At 37.1% G+C, this 27,505-nt stretch overlaps 1 protein-coding gene across 1 annotated transcript in view; it reads right to left on the bottom strand.

Moving 5' to 3' along the window:
• Positions 1–12,616: 12,616 nt before the first annotated feature.
• Positions 12,617–27,505, bottom strand: part of LOC128651921 (interleukin-1 receptor type 2) — a 107,365-nt gene continuing 92,476 nt past the window's right edge. The window contains exons 8-10 of the mRNA XM_053704885.1: positions 24,777–24,922; positions 22,158–22,288; positions 12,617–12,861 (exon numbers count right to left, since the gene is read on the bottom strand). Coding sequence (XP_053560860.1) covers positions 22,161–22,288; positions 24,777–24,922 — 274 coding nt within the window. The 3' untranslated portion in view covers positions 12,617–12,861; positions 22,158–22,160. The remainder of the gene's footprint in view (positions 12,862–22,157; positions 22,289–24,776; positions 24,923–27,505) is intronic.

The following is a 27,505-nucleotide window of genomic DNA, read 5'->3' as shown; positions in this document are numbered from 1 at the left end:
ACGAGACGCCATCAGATCCATGTCTGGAATGCCCCATAATTGAGTTAGTTGGGCAAAGATCTCCGGGTGGAGTTCCCACTCCCCCGGATGGAATGTCTGACGACTCAGATAATCCGCTTCACAGTTTTCCACACCTGGGATGTGGATCGCAGATAGGTGGCAGGAGTGATCCTCCGCCCATTGAATTATTTTGGTCACTTCTTTCATCGCCAGGGAACTCCTTGTTCCCCCCTGATGATTGATATATGCAACGGTCGTCATGTTGTCTGATTGGAATCTTATGAATCTGGCCTTTGCTAGCTGAGGCCAAGCCCTGAGAGCATTGAAGATCGCTCTTAGTTCCAGAATGTTTATCGGGAGAAGAGACTCTTCCCGAGACCATAGTCCCTGAGCTTTTAGGGATTCCCAGACCGCGCCCCAGCCCACTAGACTGGCGTCGGTCGTGACAATGACCCACTCTGGTCTGCGGAAGCTCATTCCCTGGGATAGATGGTCCAGGGTCAGCCACCAACGGAGTGAATCTCTGGTCTTCTGATCTACTTGAATCATTGGAGACAAGTCTGTATAGTCCCCATTCCACTGTTTGAGCATGCACAGTTGTAATGGTCTTAGATGAATTTGTGCAAAAGGAACTATGTCCATTGCTGCAACCATCAACCCTACTACTTCCATGCACTGCGCTATGGAAGGACGTGGAACAGAATGAAGAACATGACAAGTGCTTAGAAGTTTTGACTTTCTGACCTCTGTCAGAAAAATCCTCATTTCTAAGGAATCTATTATTGTTCCCAAGAAGGGAACTCTTGTTGAAGGAGACAGAGAACTTTTTTCTATGTTTACCTTCCATCCGTGTGATCTGAGAAAGGCCAGAACGATGTCTGTATGAGCCTTTGCTTTTGACAGGGACGACGCTTGTATTAGAATGTCGTCCAAGTAAGGTACTACTGCAATGCCCCTCGGTCTTAGAACCGCTAGAAGGGACCCTAGTACCTTTGTGAAAATCCTTGGAGCAGTGGCTAACCCGAATGGGAGGGCCACAAACTGGTAATGTTTGTCCAGAAAGGCGAACCTTAGGAACTGATGATGTTCTTTGTGGATAGGAATATGTAGGTACGCATCCTTTAGATCCACGGTAGTCATAAATTGACCTTCCTGGATAGTGGGTAGAATCGTTCGAATGGTTTCCATCTTGAACGATGGTACCCTGAGAAATTTGTTTAGGATCTTCAAATCCAAAATTGGTCTGAAAGTTCCCTCTTTTTTGGGAACTACGAACAGATTTGAATAAAATCCCATTCCTTGTTCCTTTATTGGAACAAGGTGTATCACTCCCATCTTTAACAGGTCTTCTACACAATGTAAGAATGCCTGTCTCTTTATTTGGTTTAAGGATAAGTGAGACATGTGGAACCTTCCCCTTGGGGGTAGTTCCCTGAATTCCAGAAGATAACCCTGAGAAACTATTTCTAGTGCCCAGGGATCCTGAACATCTCTTGCCCAAGCCTGAGCAAAGAGAGAGAGTCTGCCCCCTACTAGATCCGGTCCCGGATCGGGGGCTACTCCTTCATGCTGTTTTGTTAGCAGCAGCAGGCTTCTTGGCCTGCTTGCCCTTGTTCCAGCCTTGCATCGGTTTCCAGGCTGGTTTGGGTTGTGAGGCATTACCCTCTTGCTTAGAGGATGCAGAATTAGAGGCCGGTCCGTTCCTGAAATTGCGAAAGGAACGAAAATTAGACTTATTCTTGGCCTTGAAAGGCCTATCTTGTGGAAGGGCGTGGCCCTTTCCCCCAGTGATGTCTGAGATAATCTCTTTCAATTCTGGTCCAAATAGAGTTTTACCTTTGAAAGGGATGTTAAGCAATTTTGTCTTGGATGACACATCCGCTGACCAAGACTTTAGCCAAAGCGCTCTGCGCGCCACGATTGCAAACCCTGAATTTTTCGCCGCTAATCTAGCTAATTGCAAAGCGGCATCTAAAATAAAAGAGTTAGCCAACTTAAGTGCGTGAACTCTGTCCATAACCTCCTCATATGGAGTCTCTCTACTGAGCGACTTTTCTAGTTCCTCGAACCAGAACCACGCTGCTGTAGTGACAGGAACAATGCACGAAATGGGTTGTAGAAGGTAACCTTGCTGTACAAAAATCTTTTTAAGCAAACCCTCCAATTTTTTATCCATAGGATCTTTGAAAGCACAACTATCCTCGATAGGAATAGTAGTGCGCTTGTTTAGAGTAGAAACTGCCCTCTCGACCTTAGGGACTGTCTGCCATAAGTCCTTTCTGGGGTCGACCATAGGAAATAATTTCTTAAATATAGGGGGGGGAACAAAAGGTATGCCGGGCTTTTCCCATTCCTTATTCACTATGTCCGCCACCCGCTTGGGTATAGGAAAAGCGTCGGGGTGCACCGGAACCTCTAGGAACTTGTCCATCTTGCATAATTTCTCTGGAATGACCAAGTTGTCACAATCATCCAGAGTAGATAACACCTCCTTAAGCAGTGCGCGGAGATGTTCTAATTTAAATTTAAATGTCACAACATCAGGTTCAGCTTGTTGAGAAATTTTTCCTGAATCTGAAATTTCCCCATCTGACAAAACCTCCCTCATGGCCACTTCAGATTGGTGTGAGGGTATGACAGAACAATTATCATCAGCGCCCTCCTGCTCTTCAGTGTTTAAAACAGAGCAATCGCGCTTTCTCTGATATGTAGGCATTTTGGATAAAATATTTGCTATGGAGTTATCCATTACAGCCGTCAATTGTTGCATGGTAATAAGCATTGGCGCGCTAGATGTACTAGGGGCCTCCTGCGTGGGCAAAACTGGTGTAGACACAGTAGGAGATGATGTAGTATCATGTTTACTCCCCTCATCTGAGGAATCATCTGGACAATTTCATTATCTGTGGCAGTACTGTCCTTACTTTTTTGGACGCTATGGCACAATTATCACACAAATTCAAATGGGGAGACACATTGGCTTTCATACATATAGAACATAGCTTATCCGAAGGCACAGACATGTTAAACAGGCTTAAACTTGTCAATAAAGCACAAAAAAACGTTTTAAAACAAAACCGTTACTGTCTCTTTAAATTTTAAACAGAAAACACTTTATTACTGAATATGTGAAAAAGTATGAAGGAATTGTTCAAAAATCACCAAAATTTCACCACAGTGTTTTAAAGCATTAAGAGTATTGCACACCAATTTTCAGAGCTTTAACCCTTAAAATAACGGAACCGGAGCCGTTTACAAATTTAACCCCTATACAGTCCCAGCTATAGCCTTTGCTGTGACCTAACCAAGCCCAGAGGGGAATACGATACCAAGTGACGCCTTCTAGAAACTTTTCCAGCTACTTTCAGATCCTCACACATGCATCTGCATGTCTTGCTCTCAAAAACAACTGCGCAGTAAAGGCACGAAAATGAGGCTCAGCCTACAACTGGGAAGGCCCTCCCTGACTTGAAAAGGTGTCTAACATAGTGCCTGCCGTTAAAAAACGTTCAATTTCACACGAGTATCTTCAGCTATTAGCGCCCTTACAAAATCTTTTTTTCCACGGCTTACCATTTTTTAGATTGAAGGATCTAAAACACTGTAAGGGGTTTGATACTTTATTTTACCAGCGCACTATTTCCCCACACTTTTTCACATCTTTTTTTCCACGGTTAAAAAACGTTCCCCAAGTTTATAAATGTGAATTATCAGCACAAACATGTATAAAATGCCCAAATAAAGCAATCGATTTAGCCCATAAAAGTGTCTACCAGTTTTATAGCCCATATTAAGCCATTTATTCTGTTTGCTTGACTAAGAAAATGGCTTACCGGTCCCCTGCAACGGCAAAGAGAATGACTGGGGTGGGCGGAGCCTAGGAGGGACTATATGGCCAGCTTTGCTGGGACTCTTTGCCATTTCCTGTTGGGGAAGAGATATTCCCACAAGTAAGGATGACGCCGTGGACCGGATACACCAATGTTGGAGAAAATATGTCTATAACATAATGGGTAAGGCTGATCTACATGCCAAGGTGTGGGAGGGCTGGGTAGAACTCTATGGGGAATAGACCAGAGAGGGTGTGAGTTGTCAAGAGTAGAATCCTGCATCATATCTACACTACTTAAACTAGGTCACCCCCACACTCTTCCCTCTACGCTTCTCTCTACATCGCCTCCCCTTCCTTCTCCCTCTACGCATATCTCTCCTTCCCCCCCCCCTTTTTTTTTTCCCACATTAAGTTGGCTGAGGGACCACTGGCAGGTGGAATTCTTAAGTTCTCTATCCCACTGGCTTATCTTGTATGCTAAATGTGATTAACCTGTGGTGCCTTTTTTTTTTTTTTTTTTACATCATGTAAATAATCAGATAATAAATACATCTTTATGTTATACTTAGTTTACCATACTATAGGATGTACAAGTAGTTATGGATATTTAAACTGTGAATGTTTTTTTTTCCTTTTTATTGTTTTCCTTTCTGTGACATAACATAGGAAACAAAATGAAAAAGAGGTAATGCCAGAATGTGATTACTTCATGTTATGCCAGAGGTTAATGGCTTGATAAAGGTTTAGAGGTGACATGTGTTAATCTTAAGTCTATGTATAATGTTCATACCTTTGTATATCTGGTACTCCTCAATAAAAAACTTTGATTCTAAAAAAAAAAATATTACACTTAAATTTGGTAATATACCATTTTATTGCATTCCTCCTTTGCAGTGATTTAATTAAAGGGACAGTCCACTGTAAAAAAGTATTTTCCCAGAATGTGTGTGTTCCCCATGACTTATACTAGGTGCAGTGTATCAAATGTATGAGGAATCGCTCATTTATGCTTTTTTTTGCAAAGCAAAAACATAATTTATGTAAGAACTTACCTGATAAATTCATTTCTTTCATATTAGCAAGAGTCCATGAGCTAGTGACGTATGGGATATACATTCCTACCAGGAGGGGCAAAGTTTCCCAAACCTCAAAATGCCTATAAATACACCCCTCACCACACCCACAAATCAGTTTAACGAATAGCCAATAAGTGGGGTGATAAGAAAAAAGTGTGAAAGCATAAAAAATAAGGAATTGGAATAATTGGGCTTTATACAAAAAAATCATAACCACCACAAAAAAGGGTGGGCCTCATGGACTCTTGCTAATATGAAAGAAATGAATTTATCAGGTAAGTTCTTACATAAATTATGTTTTCTTTCATGTAATTAGCAAGAGTCCATGAGCTAGTGACGTATGGGATAATGACTACCCAAGATGTGGATCTTTCCACGCAAGAGTCACTAGAGAGGGAGGGATAAAATAAAGACAGCCAATTCCGCTGAAAAATAATCCACACCCAAAATAAAGATTAAATGAAAAAACTGAAATTATAAGCAGAAGATTCAAACTGAAACAGCTGCCTGAAGTACTTTTCTACCAAAAACAGCTTCAGAAGAAGAAAACACATCAAAATGGTAGAATTTAGTAAAAGTATGCAAAGAAGACCAAGTTGCTGCTTTGCAAATCTGATCATCCGAAGCATCATTCCTAAACGCCCAGGAAGTAGAAACTGACCTAGTAGAATGAGCTGTAATCCTTTGAGGCTGAGTTTTACCCGACTCGACATAAGCATGATGAATTAAAGATTTCAAGCAAGATGCCAAAGAAATGGCAGAGGCCTTCTGACCTTTCCTAGAACCAGAAAAGATAACAAATAGACTAGAAGTCTTTAGGAAATTCTTAGTAGCTTCAACATAATATTTCAAAGCTCTAACTACATCCAAAGAATGCAATGATCTCTCCTTAGAATTCTTAGGATTAGGACACAATGAAGGAACCACAATTTCTCTACTAATGTTGTTAGAATTCACAACCTTAGGTAAAAATTTAAAAGAAGTTCGCAACACCGCCTTATCCTGATGAAAAATCAGAAAGGAGACTCACAAGAAAGAGCAGATAATTCAGAAACTCGTCTGGCAGAAGAGATGGCCAAAAGGAACAAAACTTTCCAAGAAAGTAATTTGATGTCCAATGAATGCATAGGTTCAAACGGAGGAGCTTGAAGAGCCCCCAGAACCAAATTCAAACTCCAAGGAGGAGAAATTGACTAATGACAGGTTTTATACGAACCAAAGCTTGTACAAAACAATGAATATCAGGAAGATTAGCAATCTTTCTGTGAAAAAGAACAGAAAGAGCAGAGATTTGTCCTTTCAAGGAACTTGCAGACAAACCTTTATCCAAACCATCCTAAAGAAACTGTAAAATTCTCGGAATTCTAAAAGAATGCCAGGAAAAATGATGAGAAAGACACCAAGAAATACAAGTCTTCCAGACTCTATAATATATCTCCCTAGATACAGATTTACGAGCCTGTAACATAGTATTAATCACAGAGTCAGAGAAACTTCTTTGACTGAGAATCAAGCGTTCAATCTCCATACCTTTAAATTAAAGGATTTGAGATCCTGATGGAAAAAAAGGACCTTGAGACAGAAGGTCTGGTCTTAACGGAAGAGTCCACAGTTGGCAAGAGGCCATCCGGACAAGATCCGCATACCAAAACCTGTGAGGCCATGCTGGAGCCACCAGCAGAACAAACGAGCATTCCTTCAGAATCTTGGAGATTACTCTTGGAAGAAGAACTAGATGCGGAAAGATATAGGCAGGATGATACTTCCAAGGAAGTGAAAACGCATCCACTGCTTCCGCTTGAGGATCCCTGGATCTGGACAGATACCTGGGAAGTTTCTTGTTTAGATGAGAAGCCATCAGATCTATTTCTGGAAGACCCCATATTTGAACAATCTGAAGAAATACCTCTGGGAGAAGAGACCATTCGCCCGGATGAAACGTGTGGCGACTGAGATAATCCGCTTCCCAATTGTCTATACCAGGGATATGAACCGCAGAAACTAGACAGGAGCTGGATTCCGCCCATACCAGAATTCGAGATACTTCTTTCATAGCCAGAGGACTGTGAGTCCCTCCTTGATGATTGATGTATGCCACAGTTGTGACATTGTCTGTCTGAAAACAAATGAACGATTCTCTCTTTAGAAGAGGCCAAGACTGAAGAGCTCTGAAAATTGCACGGAGTTCCAAAATATTGATCGGTAATCTCACCTCTTGAGATTCCCAAACCCCTTGTGCTGTCAGAGACCCCCACATAGCTCCCCAACCTGTAGGACTTGCATCTGTTGAAACTACAGTCCAGGTCGGAAGAACAAAAGAAGCCCCCTGAACTAAACGATGGTGATCTGTCCACCCCGTCAGAGAGTGTCGTACAATCGGTTTTAAAGATATTAATTGAGATATCTTTGTGTAATCCCTGCACCACTGGTTCAGCATACAGAGCTGAAGAGGCCGCATGTGAAAACGAGCAAAGGGGATCGCGTCCGATGCCGCAGTCATAAGACCTAGAATTTCCATGCATAAGGCTACCGAAGGGAAAGATTGTGACTGAAGGTTTCGACAAGCTGATATCAACTTTAGATGTCTCATGTCTATCAAAGATAGAGTCATGGATACTGAATCTATCTGAAAACCTAAAAAGGTTACCTAAGTCTGAGGAATCAATGAACTTTTTGGTAAATTGATCCTCCAACCATGATGTTGAAGAAATAACACAAGTCGATTCGAATGAGATTCTGATAAATATGAAGACTGAGCAAGTACCAAGATATCGTCCAAATAAGGAATACCACAATACCCTGTTCTCTAATTACAGACAGAAGGGCACGGAGAACCTTCGTAAAAATTTCTTGGAGCTGTAGCTAGGCCAAACGGCAGAGCCACAAACTGGTAATGCTTGTCTAGGAAAGAGAATCTCAGAAACTGATAATGATCTGGATGAATCGGAATATGCAGATATGCATCCTGTAAATCTATAGTAGACATATAATGCCCTTGTTGAACAAAAGGCAGGATAGTCCTTACAGTTACCATTTTGAATGTTGGTATCCTTACATAACGATTCAATATTTTTAGATCCAGAACTGGTCTGAAGGAATTTTCCTTCTTTGGTACAATGAAGAGATTTGAATAAAACCCCAGTCCCTGTTCCAGAACTGGAACTGGCAAAATTACTCCAGTCAACTCTAGATCTGAAACACATTTCAGAAATGCTTGAGCCTTCGCTGGGTTTACTGGGACACGGGAAAGAAAAAATCTCTTTGCAGGAGGCCTTATCTTGAAGCCAATTCTGTACCCTTCTGAAACAATGTTCTGAATCCAAAGATTGTGAACGGAATTGATCCAAATTTCTTAGAAAAACGTAATCTGCCCCCTACCAGCTGAGCTGGAATGAGGGCCGCACCTTCATGTGGACTTAGGAGCTGGTTTTGATTTTCTAAAAGGCTTGGATTTATTCCAGACTGGAGATGGTTTCCAAACTGATACCGCTCCTGAGGATGAAGGATCAGGTTTTTGTTCCTTGTTGTGACAAAAGGAACGAAAACGATCATTACCCTGGAAAGAAAGGGAAAGCAGAGTAGACTTAGAAGACATAACAGCATTCCAAGTCTTAAGCCATAAAGCTCTTCTAGCTAAAATAGCTAGAGACATATACCTGACATCAACTCTAATGATATCAAAGATGGCATTACAAATAATATTATTAGCATGTTGAAGAATAAAAATGCTATGAGAATTATGATCTGTTACTTGTTGCGCTAAAGCTTCTAACCAAAAGATGAAGCTGCAGCAACATCCGCTAAAGATATAGCAGGTCTAAGAAGATTACCTGAACACAAGTAAGCTTTTCTTAGAAAGGATTCAATTTTCCTATCTAAAGGATCCTTAAGGAAGTACCATCTGCCGTAGGAATAGTAGTACGCTTAACAAGAGTAGAGACAGCCCCATCAACTTTAGGGATTTTGTCCCAAAAACTCTAATCTGTCAGATGGCACAGGATATAATTGCTTAAAACGTTTAGAAGGAGTAAATGAATTACCCAAATTATTCCATTCCCTGGAAATTACTTCAGAAATAGCACTAGGGACAGGAAAAACTTCTGGAATAACTACAGGAGATTTAAAAACCTTATCTAAACGTTTAGATTTAGTATCAAGAGGACCAGAATCCTCAATTTCTAATGCAATTAGGACTTCTTTAAGTAAAGAACGAATAAATTTCATTTTAAATAAATATGAAGATTTATCAGCATCAACCTCTGAGACAGAATCCTCTGAACCAGAAGAACCATTATCAGAATCAGAATGATGGTGTTCATTTAAAAATTCATCTGAAAAATGAGAAGTTTTAAAGACTTTTTACATTTACTAGAAGGAGGAATAAGAGACATAGCCTTCTTAATGGATTTAAAAACAAAATCTCTTATGTTATCAGGAACACTCTGAGTATTAGATGTTGACAGAACAGCAACAGGTAATGTAACAGTACTAAAGGAAATATTATCTGCATAAACAGTTTGTCATGACAAAACAGTACAAACAACAGCTGGAGAAACAGATACCATAAGTTTACAGTAGATACACTTAGCTTTGGTAGCTCCAGCCCCAGGCAGGGATTTTCCAGAAGTATCTTCTGACTCAGCTTCAACGTGGGACATCTTGCAATATGTAATAGAAAAAACAACATATAAAGCAAAATTGATCAAATTCCTTAAATGACAGTTTCAGGAATGGGAAAAAAATGCCAGTGAATAAGCTTCTAGCAACCAGAAGCAAAAATCAATGAGACTTAAATAATGTGGAGACAAAAGTGACGCCCATATTTTTTCGCGCCAAAAAAGACGCCCACATTATTTGGCGCCTAAATGCTTTTGGCGCCAAAAATGACGCCACATCCGGAACGCCGACACTTTTGGCGCAAAAGAACGTCAAAAATGACGCAACTTCCGGCGACACATATGACGCCGGAAACAGAAAATAATTTTTGCGCCAAAAAAGTCCTCGCCAAGAATGACGCAATAAAATGAAGCATTTTCAGCCCCCGCGAGCCTAACAGCCCACAGGGAAAGTCAAATTTTTAAGGTAAGAAAAAAATGAATTATTCATATGCATTATCCCAAATATGAAACTGACTGTCTGAAATAAGGAATGTTGAACATCCTGAGTCAAGGCAAATAAATGTTTGAATACATATATTTAGAACTTTATATAAAAAGTGCCCAACCATAGCTTAGAGTGTCAGAGAAAATAAGACTTACTTACCCCAGGACACTCATCTACATATAGTAGAAAGCTAAACCAGTACTGAAACGAGAATCAGTAGAGGAAATTGTATATATAAGAGTATATCGTCGATCTGAAAAGGGAGGTAAGAGATGAATCTCTACGACCGATAACAGAGAACCTATGAAATAGACCCCGTAGAAGGAGATCACTGCATTCAAATAGGCAATACTCTCCTCACATCCCTCTGACATTCACTGCACGCTGAGAGGAAAACCGGGCTCCAACCTGCTGCGGAGCGCATATCAACGTAGAATCTAGCACAAACTTACTTCACCACCTCCATAGGAGGCAAAGTTTGTAAAACTGATTTGTGGGTGTGGTGAGGGGTGTATTTATAGGCATTTTGAGGTTTGGGAAACTTTGCCCCTCCTGGTAGGAATGTATATCCCATACGTCACTAGCTCATGGACTCTTGCTAATTACATGAAAGAAAAGCTGGATTTGCTCTTTGAAACCACAGCCCATCAAACGGCCAGATTACTATTTAGAGTTTTCAGGTAGCTCTTATATTATCAGTTGAAAGTAAAAAGTAATTTTTTAACAATTATATTTAAGGCCAGCTGTTTAGGCCAAGAAAACACTTCCAGATCAGTCAGCAGCAACATGAATAGCCCTGGGTAGTACAGACTGTATGCTGAATGAACTGGAAAATACCTACATTTTGAGAAAAACTTCAGCAATATCTGGAATTTAGGATGACATCCATAGTTGATGAAAACTGTGATTGCCCTGTGGACCTGCAGCATGGAATTATTTAGGAAAAATTCAATACAAGGGAGAAACTGGGATCCTTTATCCTGAGGTTACAAAGAAAACCAATTTAAATACAGTTTTGCTTTATTTAAAGGGACACTAAACCCAAATTTTTTCTTTCGTGATTCAGATAGAGCATGCAATTTTAAGCAACTTTCTAATTTACTCATATTATCAATTTTTCTTCATTCTCTTGCTATCTTTATTTGGAAAAGAAGGCATCTAAGCTTTTTTTTGGGTTCAGACCTCTGGATAGCACTTTTATATTGGTGGATGAATTTATCCACCAATCAGCAAGGACAACCCAGGTTGCTCAGCAAAAATGGGCCGGCATCTAAACTTACATTCTTGCATTTGAAATAAAGATACCAAGAGAATGAAGAAAATTTGATAATAGGAGTAAATTAGAAAGTTGCTTAAAATTTCATGCTCTATCTCAATCATGAAAGAAAAAATGTGTGTTCAGTGTCCCTTTAATATACAGCACTCCAAAATCAACTATAGGGGCCTATTGGCCCCTGTTTCTGTGCTTGCCGAAAACAGCAGTTAAGAAGCAGCGGTCTTAAGACCCCTGCTCCTTAACTCGTCCGTCTACTCTGAGGCTGCGGACATCAATCCGCCCGACCGCATACAATCGGGTTGATTGACACCCCCTGGTAGCGGCCAATTGGCAGCGAATCTGCAGGTGGTGGCATTGCACAAGCAGTTCACCAGTACTGCTTGTGCAATGATAAATGCCAACAGCGTATGCTGTCGGCATTCAGCGATGTCTGTCGGACATGATCCGCTGAGCGGATCATGTCAGACAGACCATTTATAAATCGGCCCCATAGTCTCTTCATAAATATGCTTACAATCTATTTTCTGCAGCCAGGTGTAAAGATTAAAAGAAACAAAATGAACTATTTTGTAGAAGTTATTCACCACTACACATAGATATCAAGATGACCAGCAAATAGGGTGTCATACTCCCTTTCAGACTTAAAAAGTTAAAATAAAAGCTGAAAATGTTTTTTTGCCTTAATGTCATGTTGTAATTCAGTTTGGCAAATCTGTTCAACTGCAGTTTAGTCTCCAAAGAGGTCTTCAAAGGCTAGATGTAATGTCTTGCTCAAAAATGGTGTCAGCAGAAATAGTGAGGTAGGTTTACTTAAAGTGATGGTAAACTTTAAATAATGAAATGCCATAAATGTAATCTTTGCCATTAAAAAAGTATATGTGTACCTTTTTTTGTTTTTAATCCATCTGTGAAAGGGTTAAACTAGTTCCTATAATAATGTTCCTATTACAATATTTTGCAAACCCACATGGATGAACTCTTTTGTTTTATGACAATTACAGTGAACTTTCAATCAAAATGTGTGAAATTTGACAATCTTGAAGTCCAGTCCCTTTAAAGCCCTTAGAAACCTTATGTAAAGAGTGAATGTGACTGCTCTATACATCACAGCCCAGCCAAAAGAGGAAATGAAGGGGGCGGAGGAACAGACAATACCAATTAGGATTATAAATCTTTTATTATAAAATATTTATACACTAAAAACAATAATAATAATTATGTGGTTTACTTGCAAACTAATATATTAATATAATTCTTATAGTCTGAAGTTTACCATCACTTTAATTTGGGTAGCATAAATGGTAAAAAAGAAATAAATATACTTTAAAATAAATTTGTTTATATTTTTAATTATTTTTAATATACATAGAATAAACCATAACTATTTGATACTATCATAAAATGTATTCAGATTCACATCTGCATCCAAGAAAAATTAATATGATTACTTTATATATTTTTACAGTATAATTCTAAGACAAGTTTGCTGTAGTCTTGTTTCCTCAGCGCATCCCCTCAAACTCAGAATTCCAAAGATGGGAACAAGATTTGCAAGATTTTGTTATGTATGGTTCCTAAAAAGAAACACCAGAAAACAGGAGATTAGATTAAAAATTATTAAGGTACTAAAATATTTATAAACATGATAGCTGGCAAATAATCAATGTATTTTTTTAACTAAACTATTGGATTTCTATTATTGCAGGGGAATAGACAATAAAATGGACAAAAATTGTAAAATATCTAAATAAGCTTTTTAATATATATATATATATATATATATATATATATATATATATATATATATATATATATATATATATATATATATATATATATATATTAGCTACGAATAGATTACGCACACATAATTGATGTGTGCGTAATATAAAATTGATTAGTTAGCCAAAAGCTTGCATGATTATATAGTGATAATGAATTCGCAGATTAAGGGCTAGATTACAAGTGGAGCACTAAATTATTGTGCACCCACAAACGGTGCAAGATAAATAACCTGCCATTACAAGTGGCTGGTTATTGCTACTGCGAGCTCACAATAGCAATTAGCGCTCCGAAAATTAAACAGAGATGAGATCTCAGGTTAATTTTTGAAATGTACCCCAATTGTCCCCAAACTTAAAGGGACATATAACCCACATTTTTTCCTTTCATGATTCAGATAGAGAATACAATTTTAAACAACATTCCAATTTACTTCTATTATTTAATTTGTTTAATTCTTTAAATATCTGTTGTTGAAAAAATAGCTCTGCACGTGTGTGAGCCAATTACACAAGGCATCTATGTGCAGCCACCAATCAGCAGCTACTGAGCCTATTTAGATATGCCTTTCAACAAAGGGTATCAAGAGAATGAAGCAAATTAGATAGTAGAAGTAAATTGGAAAGTTGTTTAATATTGCATGCTCTATCTAAATAATGAAAAGAAAAAATTGGGTTTCATGTCTTCTTAAAAAAAAAATTGGGTTTCATGTCTTCTTTAAAAAAATAACTGCACTTGGCCGTTTTTGGTGGCTAAAGTCGGCAGCTGTGGGATGTTAGAAAAACGGCACTAGCGGTCTATGGGAACTGTGTGTTCCCTGTAAATATATTTAGATGCTTATACACATATATATTTATGTGTTAATATGTGTATATACATTAAATATAAATATATATATTATATATATATATATATATATATATATATATATATATATATATTTATATAATACTGTTCATGTAAAATACATATCTATACCTATATATCTATAGGTAAAAAAAAGCCCTCGTTTGACCCCTCCACCCCTTCTATCGACCAGTCTCCTTCCTTACTTCCCTTTGCTTCAAAATTATTGGAACGACTGGTCTATAATCGGCTAACTCAATTTCTCACAACTAACTCCTTACTTGATGCACTACAATCTGGTTTCCACCCTAAACACTCAACAAAACCGCTCTTACTAAAGTAACAAATGACCTGTTATCAGCTAAAGCAAAAGGCCACTACGCCTTACTCATTCTTCTTGACCTATCCGCTGCCTTTGACACAGTTGACTATACTCTCTTCCTAAAAATACTACATTTATTTGACATCCAAGACACAGTCCTCTCCTGGTTTGGCTCATATCTCTCAAAATGCTAGTTTTCAGTTTCCTTTAACAACATATCTTGTGATCCTATACTCTCTAAGTTGGAGTACCGCAAGGCTCTGTCTTGGGTCCCTTGCTTTTCTCTCTCTATACATCCTCCCTTGGAAAATTTATAGTCTCCTTTGGATTCCAGTACCACTTATATGCTGATGATACCCAAATCTATCTTTCCTCTCCTGATATCTCTCCCTCTTTACTCAACCAGATTTCCAACTGCCTCTCTGCAATTTCCTCTTGGATGTCTTCACACTACCTCCAACTCAATATGTCCAAAACTGAGCTGCTTCTTTTCCCCCCCCTCTTTGAGACATCCAACACCTGACATTTCTCTGACGGTTCGAGACTCTATTCTCAACACCTCACCCCAAGTCCGCTGTCTTGGGGTTACACTTGACTCAGAACTCACATTTAACCCATATATACAAGCACTTACCAAATCTTGCCGTTCACACATATGCAACATTTCCAGAATTCGTCCCTTCCTTACTCAAAAAACTACAAAAATACTTATTCATTCCCTCATTTTGTCACGCATTGATTATTGCAATCTACTTATACATGGCCTTCCAAAACGCCGCCTTTCCTCCCTCCAATCTATTATGAACGCTTCTGCTAGACTCATCCACCTAAGTCGCCGATCTACATCAGCTGCTCCGCCCTGCCAGTTTCTACACTGGCTCTCCATACACTCCAGAATATAATTTAAAGTATTAACCCTAACTTACAAAGCACTAAACAGTCTAACCCCCAACTATATTTCCTCTCTGTTCGTGAAATATTCCCCATCTCGTCCTCTTCTATCAATGTTTGACCTACGTCTCTCCACTCCTGTTATCTCTACGTCCCACTCCCATCCCCAAGACTTCGCACATGCTGCTCCTGTCCCCTGGAACTCTATACTCCGCTCCATAAGACTGTTTCCAACCTTGTATAGCTTCAGACGCTCCTTGAAAACCCACCAATTCAGAGAGGCTTACCTTCTCTCCTCCATCTCTCATTCTAACCAAACTAATACATGAACTGCCTGACTCACTGCTGCAACTACAAACGATGTGACAAGCTACCCTCAACCTTATGTCTCTGCACCCTAAACCTGTAGACTGTGAGCTCTCCGGAGCAGGGCCCTCTTTCTCCTGTACTATATTTATTTAGTTCTTCTAGATTGTAAGTTCCCACGGGAATAGGGCCCTCAATCCCTCCTGTATGTGTTTGTAATTTTTGTCCTGTCTTTTACAAGTCTTGTATTGTTTTATTTAAATGAATTGTATCCATGGACAGCGCTGCGGAATATGTTGGCGCTTCATAAATAAAGTATAATAATAATAATAATTTAGTTTTGTTATGTTTTGTATTTTATCACAAATCCTTGTCATTGTATACCCCTATCACTGTACCCAGCGGAATTTGGCAGGACTATACAAATAAATGATAATAATAATAATATATAGGTATATACAGATATACATCTAGAAATATGTATTTTAAATAAAGACATTATTCTGTGAAATATGTACAGTTAATATACAGTATACACATAAATATGCACACATATAAACACACACACACATTATATATATATTTAGACATGTGTGTATGTATGTATCTCTATGTTAAAGCCCTTTGTATGCCTTTTTTTTCTCGAACACCTGAGACTTTATATCTTTGAGCCCTTAACAGTTTTAATATGAGTGTAATTGTACTGTTAAATTTATTTTTTATGTGTTTTGTGCCACTTTTTTGTCTCAAGTAACAGTTAACCAGAGTTCTGAAGTCGCGCTAACCCTAAATGCTATTGCGCTCAACTGAATGCGTCTACTTTTAACTCATAATACGCATGCTATTTCTGTTGCGTGCAAAAAGCAGCAAAATACACCATATCACCCACATGCATCAGTTTGCGCGCCACTAGTAATATAGTTCTAAAGAATGTAATCCTTAAATTGGGACTGTCAGGAATCTTTTTTTTTTATTTTATTTTACGCATGAAAGAAAATACTGATGCAAACATTTTTTTGATGCCTACATTGTTCAATTTCCTGTCAAACTGATGGCAAGGGAAGTCTAATGTTATTTTTCAGAATTTCATATTAGTAGATGCACAGAACAATTTGTTCTTCTTACATAAGTTAATGACCTCTAGGGAGTCAAGAAAGTCTGTGAGACAGGAAGAACATGAACTTGTCTCAGTCTTATCAGATTTATGGATAAACCCTATCAAGGTCAAGTTACCCAGAGAAGCATACAATTGCAAATTGCTGTTTCATAAACATATAAAGGGCACACTTTTATCAATAGAAACTATTTAGCTTATAATAAAAACAAACTATAATTCAATTTCCTACCATTTAAAACACCAGCTATCTGCACATCAGTTGTTTGTTTTTTTAATGTAGTTTTGATGTTATGAAGTATAACAAATAATGCAAAATATTAATCTTACAAAGTAATTAACATGTACGTTTACATTTTCTATGAGCATACTAGGATTTTCAAATTATTAGTACTATTTATGTAAAAGTGCATAAATAAGTTGCTAAATAATGTTTTACACAAGAATACAATTACTCAAATATGTTGTGATAATGACTAACATTAATTATAATTCATTTCTGTTTGAGGGTTATAGCTTTAAGGCAAACGTAAAGGCATTAATAATACTGCTTTAGCAGCATAATACAATGTTATTATAATTACCACTTATTTGTGAAGCACAACATCTTTTTTAAAAGGGTGGTGCACGTACTTATATACAGTAATAGATACTGTTTAATATTAACAGAGATTTAAAGGGACATTGTACATTAGATTTTTTGCATAAATGTTTTGCAGATGATCCATTTATATAGCCCACCCACCTGGGAGTGTTTTTGTAACAATGTATTGTTTTGCTTATTTTTTTTAATAAATTTGGGATGATTTTCATACTCCTAACCACAATGTAGATGTATACGTGCGTTTACAGGTTCCTGCTGGCTCCTGTTTGTGTTATCTGTCTTTTCATATGCAGGGAAGGGGAGAGTGTCTGTTCTTCTTGTTTTCCCAGCCCCTTTTAGTGGGTGTCCCAGCCTAGCCTCATCAACAGTGCTAAACTGGGAACTTCTAAGAAGCTTTTAAAAGGTTTTATACTGGATTTTTAGATCAGTATCTGTGAATATTCTTCTTTATAGTAGAAGTGTCTGTTACATGCAGTTATATGAAATTTGGTGTATACTGTCCCTTTAACATAACACTACCTACTGGTGTAGGAGAAGTTGGTCTCTGTTCCATGGAACATAGAATCTATAGGTTTAGGGCTGAACAAGACAGAAGATGTTGTGGCTTCTTAGAGGATGGATCATAGTTGCAGTGACTTTGTCAAGAACCAGAGAGTACGTTATTTTACTTATGTTCTGTGATATTTTGGTAATTAATCTATTAAGGGAAATATGTGGATTTTTATAGAATACTAGGTTAAAGCTATTAAAGAAAAATTAAAGAAATAGAATAATAAATTGAATTGTATAAGCGACAAGGCTATAATAAAAATCCAATGCAATAGCATTTAATCTGAATTTAAATGAGCAATAGAATTTTTTCTGACAGATTTCAAAATTCACTTCAATTTGCCGGCCCCCTGTAACATGTGACAGCTGTCAGTCTATCACAGACTCATATACATATATACTGTGCACTCTTGCACATGCTCAGTAGTAGCTGATACCTAAGAAAGTGTTCATATAAGAAAAACTGTGAATAATTTGCTAATGGAAGTAAAATGGAAATTCTCTTAAAACTGCATGCTCTTTCTGAATCATTACAATTTAATTTTGACTTTAGTGTCCCTTTAAAGGCATTCTGTCCAAGCCACGTGAAGTTCAACAGAACTGGGGCGAGAAACCTTTATGATTGGAGAGGGAGGAGCTAATGACCAAAGAGAAGAGCTGTACACTGGTAGGGACTAGGTCAGTTGATGTATGGAGATGTGTGAAAATAAAGAAGGTGAAATGATAAAGAACTTAGCTGGTTACGGGCAGCAGTTGGAACGTCCCTTTTTAGCATATAGAAAGCCAGAGTAGTAACCACAGAGAGGTATAGCTGTTGTTTATTAGCCAGTCATATGGATAATTCTGATAGAGACATTCATGATGGATTGCAATGGAGACAAAAAAGAATTTGGAAGGCCACTAACAAATAGATTGCTGCAAGCAGGGAGAGACAAGAGGACATTTTAGGCAAATTCTAGAAAAGTTTCCATGAGAAGAGCAGGAGGTTATAAGTGTTTGAATGTGCAGTAAATTAAAGTACAGAATGAACTAAAGTCAAAAAGTTAGCATAGGGGTCAGAGTATAGAGAGATTGAAAGAAGATGTAAATGAATGGCCTCAAGGGAACAGGTAATGAGATGAAAGAGCATGAGAATGTGGAAACCTCTCTCAGTTACTTTGGAGGTGTAACAGACAGGCAGAGATTTTGTGGACACTATGATGCAGTAGGGTTGCTAAGAAATGTTCAGGGTTAGAGTGTATATGGGAGAATAACCTTAAAATAGAGGAAATAAGAAAAAAAAAACAATACAGTTTTGATTTTAACACGTGTGCGTGCAGTGTGAGGCAAGCTTTTAAGGATGCATCTATGTTGTGTTCATTCATTATAGGCACATGAAATATTTTTTTCTTTCATGATTCAGATAGAGCAACAACTTTCCAGTTTACTTCTATTATCTAATTTGTTTTGTTCATATATTATCCTTTGTGGAAAAATGATGGCTAGGTAGGCTTAGGAGCTGCTGATTGGTGGCTGCACATATATGCCTCATGTTATTATCTCACCCAATGCGTTAACAAACTCTCAGTAGTGCATTGGTGCTTTTTCGGCAAAGATACCAAATTAATGAAGCAAATTGAATAATAGAAGTAAATTGGAATTGTTTAAAATTGTATTTTCTATCTGAATCATGAAAGAAAAATGTTGGGTTTCATGTCCCTTTAAATATTTTATATGTAAAATATATATCAGCAGTTTAGCATTGTATTACAAAAGATTTGCAAGATAAGGGTAGAAAAACTTTGAGCCCTTTCTTACCCAATTTGTCACTGTTTTGCAGTCTGTGGACATACCCCTTAAAAAGCATTTGTGTTTTGGTTATTCTTAACCCCTTAGGTCTCGCTTCCATTGAGTCGTAATTCAGTTTGCGTGCACTCGCAAACCGTTAAATATGCTGTCGAAAGCAATATCGTTTATTGATGGATTTGTTTCCAATGGCGCGTTATACCTCAATATTGGCAGCTGGACTCCGGCTGCCAAAAAAATCTTCGCGTCCCATAGAAAGTAATAGAAGCCGTTAATCGATAAATTATACCATGTTTTCAATGAAAGCGCAAACCGTTAATATACTGTCGGAGGCTGTCGATACATTGAGAAATATTACACCCAGCTCAACTAGGTGTAAAAGAGGAAAATTGTGCTTTTTGAGACCTATTTTCTATTGAAATTATAAAACTTGCAAATAATGCAAGTGTTTTAATGTAGAAATAAATTGTTATAAGTAATATTTATTGCTGTCTCATGTATAGAAATAGTTGAACTTATATTCTAATAGAAATATCAGTATATATTTAAATATAATAATATTTGCAAGAACATATCTACAGAATGCAAACTAGACCTATGCCTAGGGCAGCAATACATATTACTTATATTTATGAAGTGGTAAATATAATTATATTAAAAATAGTATTTGATTATTAAAAAAATGGATAAGTGTATCTTTATTTTTCTTGAGAGGTGATCACCGGTAAGGAGCACGGACGTTAAACGTAAATTCTATAGCGTAAGATCGGGTTACCTTAGCAACTAATTGATTTTCAAGAAATCCGACATCAGATGGAAGCGTTAACACAACGTTAACTTACAGCTACACGAAAAGAGCGACTGCACGCTATCCGCAAAATATTTCAATGGAAATCTGGTACTAAAATGGAGCCGTAAATTACTTTTAGCTGTCGGCCGCTTCGGTAGCTTACGGCTCCATTTTCAACGACTCAATGGAAGCGAGGCCTTAGTTGGGGCAGATAGAGGCTCTTGCACTTATTAAGTAATATCATTATTTAGCATGTTTTAGGTTCTGATTGCAACGTGGGAAAAGCAAGCAAAATAAAAAAAATTAAAGTATGGGTATTAAGGGGAATTTAAAAAAAGACTAGAAATTATTTTTATTTCCTAAAAACTGAGCCCAAAAATGAATATTTCATGTTGTATGCAGACCCTTTAAAAGGATATGTAGATTACAAAATCAAGAGAGAACTGTAGGATTGAATATTATATACCAAAATAAAAAATTAAACCGCACTGCATAGTTATTTTACTACACAAATATTTCATAGGAAATTACATTTTGAGCTGAATATTATTTTATAGTAAGTTTGGTATTGTGTTGTACTACTACAACTGGATAAAAGGGAGTTGATATTCTAGAGAGAAATCAGATTAGTGTGGTGGAAAAATCTTATTAAACTTTATGTAGGTTTGGGAATGTAGAGATGTTTTTGGAGACATTTGAGGGGAATGTTATAGTCAAAGTGAGAAAGTAGAAGACAATTATCCAAAAAAAAGAGGAAAGGGGAGTTATAAAAATGTTAGACTCCAAAAGATGGGCAAAAACTAAGTGAAAAGAAAGTCCTTGTCAGCTGACTTGATGAAACTTACACTGAGAAAGGCTGGTTGCTGATAGGCATACTGAAATATCCCAACATTTGTGTAGGGCTATTTTCATGACAGAAAGAACCAGGGTGCAAATGGAGTTGTGACAAAAGTATGTCACAGTTTAGGAGGGCAACATTTTCTACTTCTAACCCGTACAGTGGCCATTTTAGGACTATATGAATAAGCCCTAGCTAATGCAAAATGTTAGACTAAGAATATTTTAAAGGGACACTCAAGTCAAAATTAAACTTTCATTACTCAGACAGAGCATGTAATTTTAAACAACTTAACAATGCACTTCCATTAACAAAATGTGCACAGTCTTTTTATATTTACACTTTTTGAGTCACCAGCTCCTACTGAGCATGTGCAAGAATTCACACAATATACATATATGCATTTGTGATTGGCTGATGGCTGTCACGTGATCCAGAAGGAGTGGAAATAGACATAACTTTGAAATTTGTCAGAAAAAAATCTACTACTCACATGAAGTTGAGACGTAGGGGCCGATTTATCATGGCCAGAATGGGGTCAAATACATCTGTTTCCGCCAAGCCTTCAGGCTCGCCGGAAACAGGAATTAAGAAGCAGCGGTCTTAAGACTGCTGCTCCTTAATTTATACAAGGAGCAATCTGTCTGATCACATACGATCAGTTTGATTGACAATCTCTGCTAGCGGCCGATAGGCCACGAATCTGCAGGGGGCGGCCTTGCACAAGCAGTTCACAGAACTGTTCACCAGTCCGCCAGACACATGATAAATCAGCCCCTAAATGCTATTGCATTGTCTTTTTATCCTGCATTTGTTGATTATGCAAATCTACTGTATTTACTGGTCCTTTAAACCTGTTGATTTACAACACTTTAGCACTATTATAAGTTGCACATTTTATATATTTTATATGTGTGTTTTGGTTTGTTTTAAATTACCCCTACTTATACATGTCATTATCTGACTTGATGTTTTGGTATACTATGCACCATGTCCTTTTCTAATTAGATGATCTAAAATTATACAAAAAAACAAATGTTTACCTCTCATGATTTTGTCAGAGTATAATCTTTGCTTTTTTCTGATTTCTTGTATCTGCATATTGCTATTATTAATAAAATCAGTGATACCAAAACTGCTGGAACAGCTGCAATATACCAGGCAAAAGATGAGGCTGTAAAATAGAAATGATAAAAATATGTTAATCCGTCAAAGGTTAACGTATAAATAAGTATATATACATCTACTGGTACATTTTTATGTTTGTATTTATATAAATTAGTTATAGATTTAGTGAGTACATCTTTAAATAAGAACATAAACAATGCAATACTCCCATAGAAAGACGGCTCTCATCTATGGTAAGATATACAGATGTATGCTTAGTAAGTAGAATAGTTTAGTTGTCATAAAGAAATAACTAATTATCTAGGAATGAGGGAGGAGAAGAAAGAAAAAAAGGAGGGGTTATTTCAGGAATAAGTCTGACCTTCCATAAGTAAGAACAGCTAAGCCAGAAGAACTACCCCTATTGTATAGTTGTTAATTCTTTCTTGTTTACAGATTCCCAGGTTTCCCAGATGTAGTAGAATAGCTAAGCCTGTAAACTGGATTTATACACATATTCCTCCATTATCTTAAGATATTTAACAAAAAAGAAGGAACAGCCGCACAACAAAAGGCATCAGAAGGCATCAGAGGGATGGGCTGTATAAAAAATATATATATTATGTACGTTATGTATTATATATTAGTTACGTGGCAGGCAAACATCCTAAGTATATCCAAAATTCCAATGAGGAGCAGCCTGATTTTTTTTCAGTTCCTAGTGATAGGAAGTTTGTGGCCATTAGGATATAAATCAGTAAACATCTTTTAGGTTTAGGTATCTTTTTTTTAAATAAAATAACTGCAATAAGCAGTTATGAGGATTTAAAGTTGGTGGCTGTAGGGTGTTAGAAAAAAAGGGCACTGAAAAGTGCCTTTACATAGCGGTCTATGGGAACTGTGTGTTACCAGTAAATATATATGTACATGGTATATGCTTATATACATATATATGTATGTGTTAATATGTGTATATACATATATAAACACATAAATATATGTATATAATCATATGCATATATATTTACAATGTACTGCCAATGCTGCGCGACTCACCCCCTTGACTGCGCTAGTTCTCCTGCCGTGTGTTGCTGGTTCGGCAACATAACTAATCAGTCTATGACAGATATGTAATAATTTATGTAAACTGTTCCACAAAACATGTGCTAGATTATTGTAACAGATAAAATGTGCCTTTTAAAGGGTACTATACTTAAATGATAAAAGTGTTAAATAAAAAAAGCCTAAACCATACCAAACTGCAGCATGCCAAGCAAAGTTTACCAGATTAAAATAAGCTGTATGGAATTAAAGGGGCACTTGCTTTTCATTAAACAATTGTGCTTGACCCATGCTCCTTAAAAGAGGCTAAAAAACAAGTTATGTAACCTAGGTCATTGTTTCTCCACCACAGTCCTCTATTCCCCCCCAACAGGCCAGGTTTTCTTTTATAGCTGAACCAGTGCACAGGTGAGATAATCAGCTGACGGGTGAGAGCTGGTTAGTATGTATATATGTATATATATATATATATATAAATGTATGTGTATGTATATATATATATATATATATATATATATATATATATATATATATATATATATATATATATATTATAAATCCCACTAGTATCTGCACTCTCACTGCCAGGTAGTCAACAACCAGGGTTCTTAGTCGGGATTACATTTCAATAGTAAAAACATATAGACTGCCCTCACTGGATTTTTGGGAAAAAATAGATTTATTTTGTTATATAATAGTGACGTTTCGGGATCCACAGACCCCTTCCTCAGACCAAACAACGTTGTTTGGTCTGAGAAAGGGGTCTGTGGATCCCGAAATGTCACTATGATAAAAAATAAATCTATTTTTTTTCACAAGTCAAGTGAGTGCAGTCTATGGGGCCCATTTATCAAGCTCCGTATGGAGCTTGATGGCCTGTGTTTCTGGCGAGTCTTCAGACTCGCCAGAAACAGCAGTTATGAGGCAGCGGTCTAAAGACCGCTGCTCCATAACCCTGTCCGCCTGCTCTGATGAGGCGGATAGAAATCGCCACAATTCAACCCGATCGAATACGATCGGGTTGATTGACACCCCCCTGCTGGCGGCCCATTGGCCGTGAATCTGCAGGGGGCGGCGTTGCACCAGGAGCTCACAAGAGCTGCTGGTGCAATGCTTAATACGGAGAGCGTATTGCTTTCCACATTCAGAGAGGTCTGTCGGACCTGATCCGCACTGTCGGATAAGGTCCGACAGACCTTTGTTAAATAGGCCTCTATATGTTTTACTAAATATATATATGACTTGGCTTGAGAAAGGGCCCTACCCGAAACGTCACCTATGTTTGTGAAGGGGAGTGTGTCCCTGAAACGTCACGCTTTTTCAAATAAAGTACACTTGAAGAGACCAGAGAGTGCCTTCTTCCACTTGTTATATTTAACTGTTGGCACCCTGGCAGTTGCTGTTAAGGTGAGAGTGCTCTTTTCTGAACTGTATATATATATATCCATGTCTTAAATAGGAATATATATTATTGCAAGAGGTGGTGCTGTTACCTGCTTCTTTTATCTGTGTCGGAAGGACTTGAAAACCATTATCATTTCTTGCAATACACTTAAAGTCTGTAGTGAAATCCTCCTCAATGACCTTTTCAAAAATCAGTGGCACTTCAATGAAAAGAGCATCATTTTCTGTTGTCTCTCTGGATAAAAAGAACATTTATGCTGTTATAAAATACAATGCATCACAGTATTTATATTTAAAATCCAGCAATGCTTTATTTATTTCATATTATTCAGATGCTCAGAAGTCAGAATGTTTCAGATTTGACCGATGAAAACTTCCTGCAAATTATCACATCAAATAGAGCTCAGATCGTATGTTACACTGTCTCATGGTGTGACTTGACAGCTCTAATAATTTGTAGATTAAAATCTTGTGCACAATGTTGTCACATTATCTGCAAAAATACATCTCTAAATAATGTTTTAATTTTAACCTAATCTCATTGGCAAGATGCACATAAAAGTATAATGCTAATATTTGGATAAAGGAACAGTAAACACCTTGATTTTTTTATATAAGATGTTTAGTTTTGCATAATGAAACAACTTTGCACTATATTTTAATTATTTAATTTGCCTCCTTTTCATGTAATTTAGCTCTAAACAATTGAGTAATATCTCATTCTTAAAACTAAAAATGCACCCTGTTGACTTCACAAGACTACCTCTGCTACATATCTGTCCCTCATTGGCTTTATCAGATAACAACTGCAAAACAATGCACTGTATACTAACTCTAAGACCGGGACTAGCCTTATTGTCTTTTGACTAAAGTCCAGATTGGCTCCTTCTAATAAGACAAATGGTGGGTGGAGTTTGGCTACTCAAAAATATTTAAAAAGATGGGTGGGAGATGTTTTTTTCTATTTATAACAGATGGCCTGTAATTGTTTGATGATCTAAAGCTCTCTGCTCTGGTGAGATTATCTAACAAGTCTTGTCTCTACTGTGAGGTCCCTCAAAGAATTTTAGAAGGGCAAAGTTTATCTCGCTATGCGGGGCGCTAGATGTGAAGGTCAAACACATACATTATAATATAATGCGCAATTCAACAGTTCTTATGTGATTATATGTAGCTGATCGAATAAAGAATGGAATAATGATTGAGCTTTAGTGAATCAGTTACTTAGAATAACATAGAAACTGGCTAAGATAAAGAGGCGGGAGAGCCATTCTGGTGAATTTAGCGGAGCTATCCATATAAGAAAATCCTTAAACTATAAAAATGGTGTTACATTTTCTTTATAAACATGTATCAATCAATTGTTAGAGATTTAGAATTACTAGATACTTATGAAGATACTTATGGCATGCATGAGATTATTAATTAATTAATTAATTAATCAATTTAGGATACTTGGCCAACAGAGAGGATGCTGGGACCAGCATTTTAAGAAATTATTAAATTCATAATATATTGTTTTGAATACATTTTTTTATAGTTATGGTATGGGCAAAGGGTTGATAGAGGGCTCCTATTTTTTTCAAATATGTATATGTTTTAATTGATTTTCCAATCAGATGTGGAACTGATTCTCATATATTTGTTTCAGATAGGGTATGTATATATTACAGTAACAGACACAGGTTAACAACCTACAAATGTCAAGCTACAGAGCGGGGAATGATTTAAGCAACCTTAAAATGGAATGTTCTCTGTAAACAAATCTAATAGCAAAGTAGGATATACTTTAAAACGAGAGAAATCTCAATGTATCCTTCCTGGTAAAATATTTTATAAATAAATAAATAAATAGGAAGACAAAAGGTGCTTTTAAAACAGCTAAAATTGTCTCATGTATGAATAACCTCATAAAACAACTAATACAAGATGATATTGCATATACATTTAATAAAACCTATATAAATAACTACCGGTGGTTTAAAACAAAATACAAAATCCCATGAACATACAGTATAAAAACAATAAAGCGCGGTTTTCAAAAGTCCCAGATATGGAGTACTCTCTTATATCCAAAGTTCCGTATATTCATTTTGATGGTAATACGAAAAAGATCTATAGAGGTTTTGGGAGTTTATTGCTGTCCCACGGATTGCAAATAAACAAGTATGCCACTATCTTGATTCTTGTCGGATGTTCCGGTATACCTCATCAGTTGCAATCTTTTACTTTGGTTGCACTCATGCGCTGGTTCCCATAGAACTCTGATGCTGTTTCTTTCTCGGGTAATGCTTCCACTTCTGATGTGACGGTTACGTTAGCATTTTACCCTCCAATCTGGTGTGGGCTTTGGCGTGCAAATTTTGAGAAATGTCTTTTCCAGTGTAGATCTGATGTGTTTATGATACTTGCAGAGCACTCTACTTCTCCTGGGTAGATACTAATCATCTACGCGTTTCAGCCACAACTGGCCTTTATCAAGACATATCTCTTTACCGTTGAGAGTGTTCCTTTTTATAGTGTTCTCATATGTTACCTGCAATTATCCTTAGCTCCACCTCTTAAAGGGATTTTTCGTTTTCTTTGTTAACGGGTTTTTTATTACCATCATTTTTCATGTAAACCGAACTATAATGGGTGTTTTAAATGGATTTAATTTCTTTCGGATGGTTTTAGAGAGTTAAAGGGACAGTCTAGTCAATATATATATATATATATAAATACATTTTAGTGATGAAATGTAACAATTTTTATTTACTGATTTTATGTAATAATGTATCTCTATTAGAAATACATAGTAACAAGAGACTGCTCTAAA

This window comes from Bombina bombina, chromosome 3 (genome assembly GCF_027579735.1).
Source record: "Bombina bombina isolate aBomBom1 chromosome 3, aBomBom1.pri, whole genome shotgun sequence".
NCBI lineage: Eukaryota > Metazoa > Chordata > Amphibia > Anura > Bombinatoridae > Bombina > Bombina bombina.
Note: the sequence above shows the minus strand (reverse complement) of the source record. Positions and strands in the feature narration are given on the sequence as shown.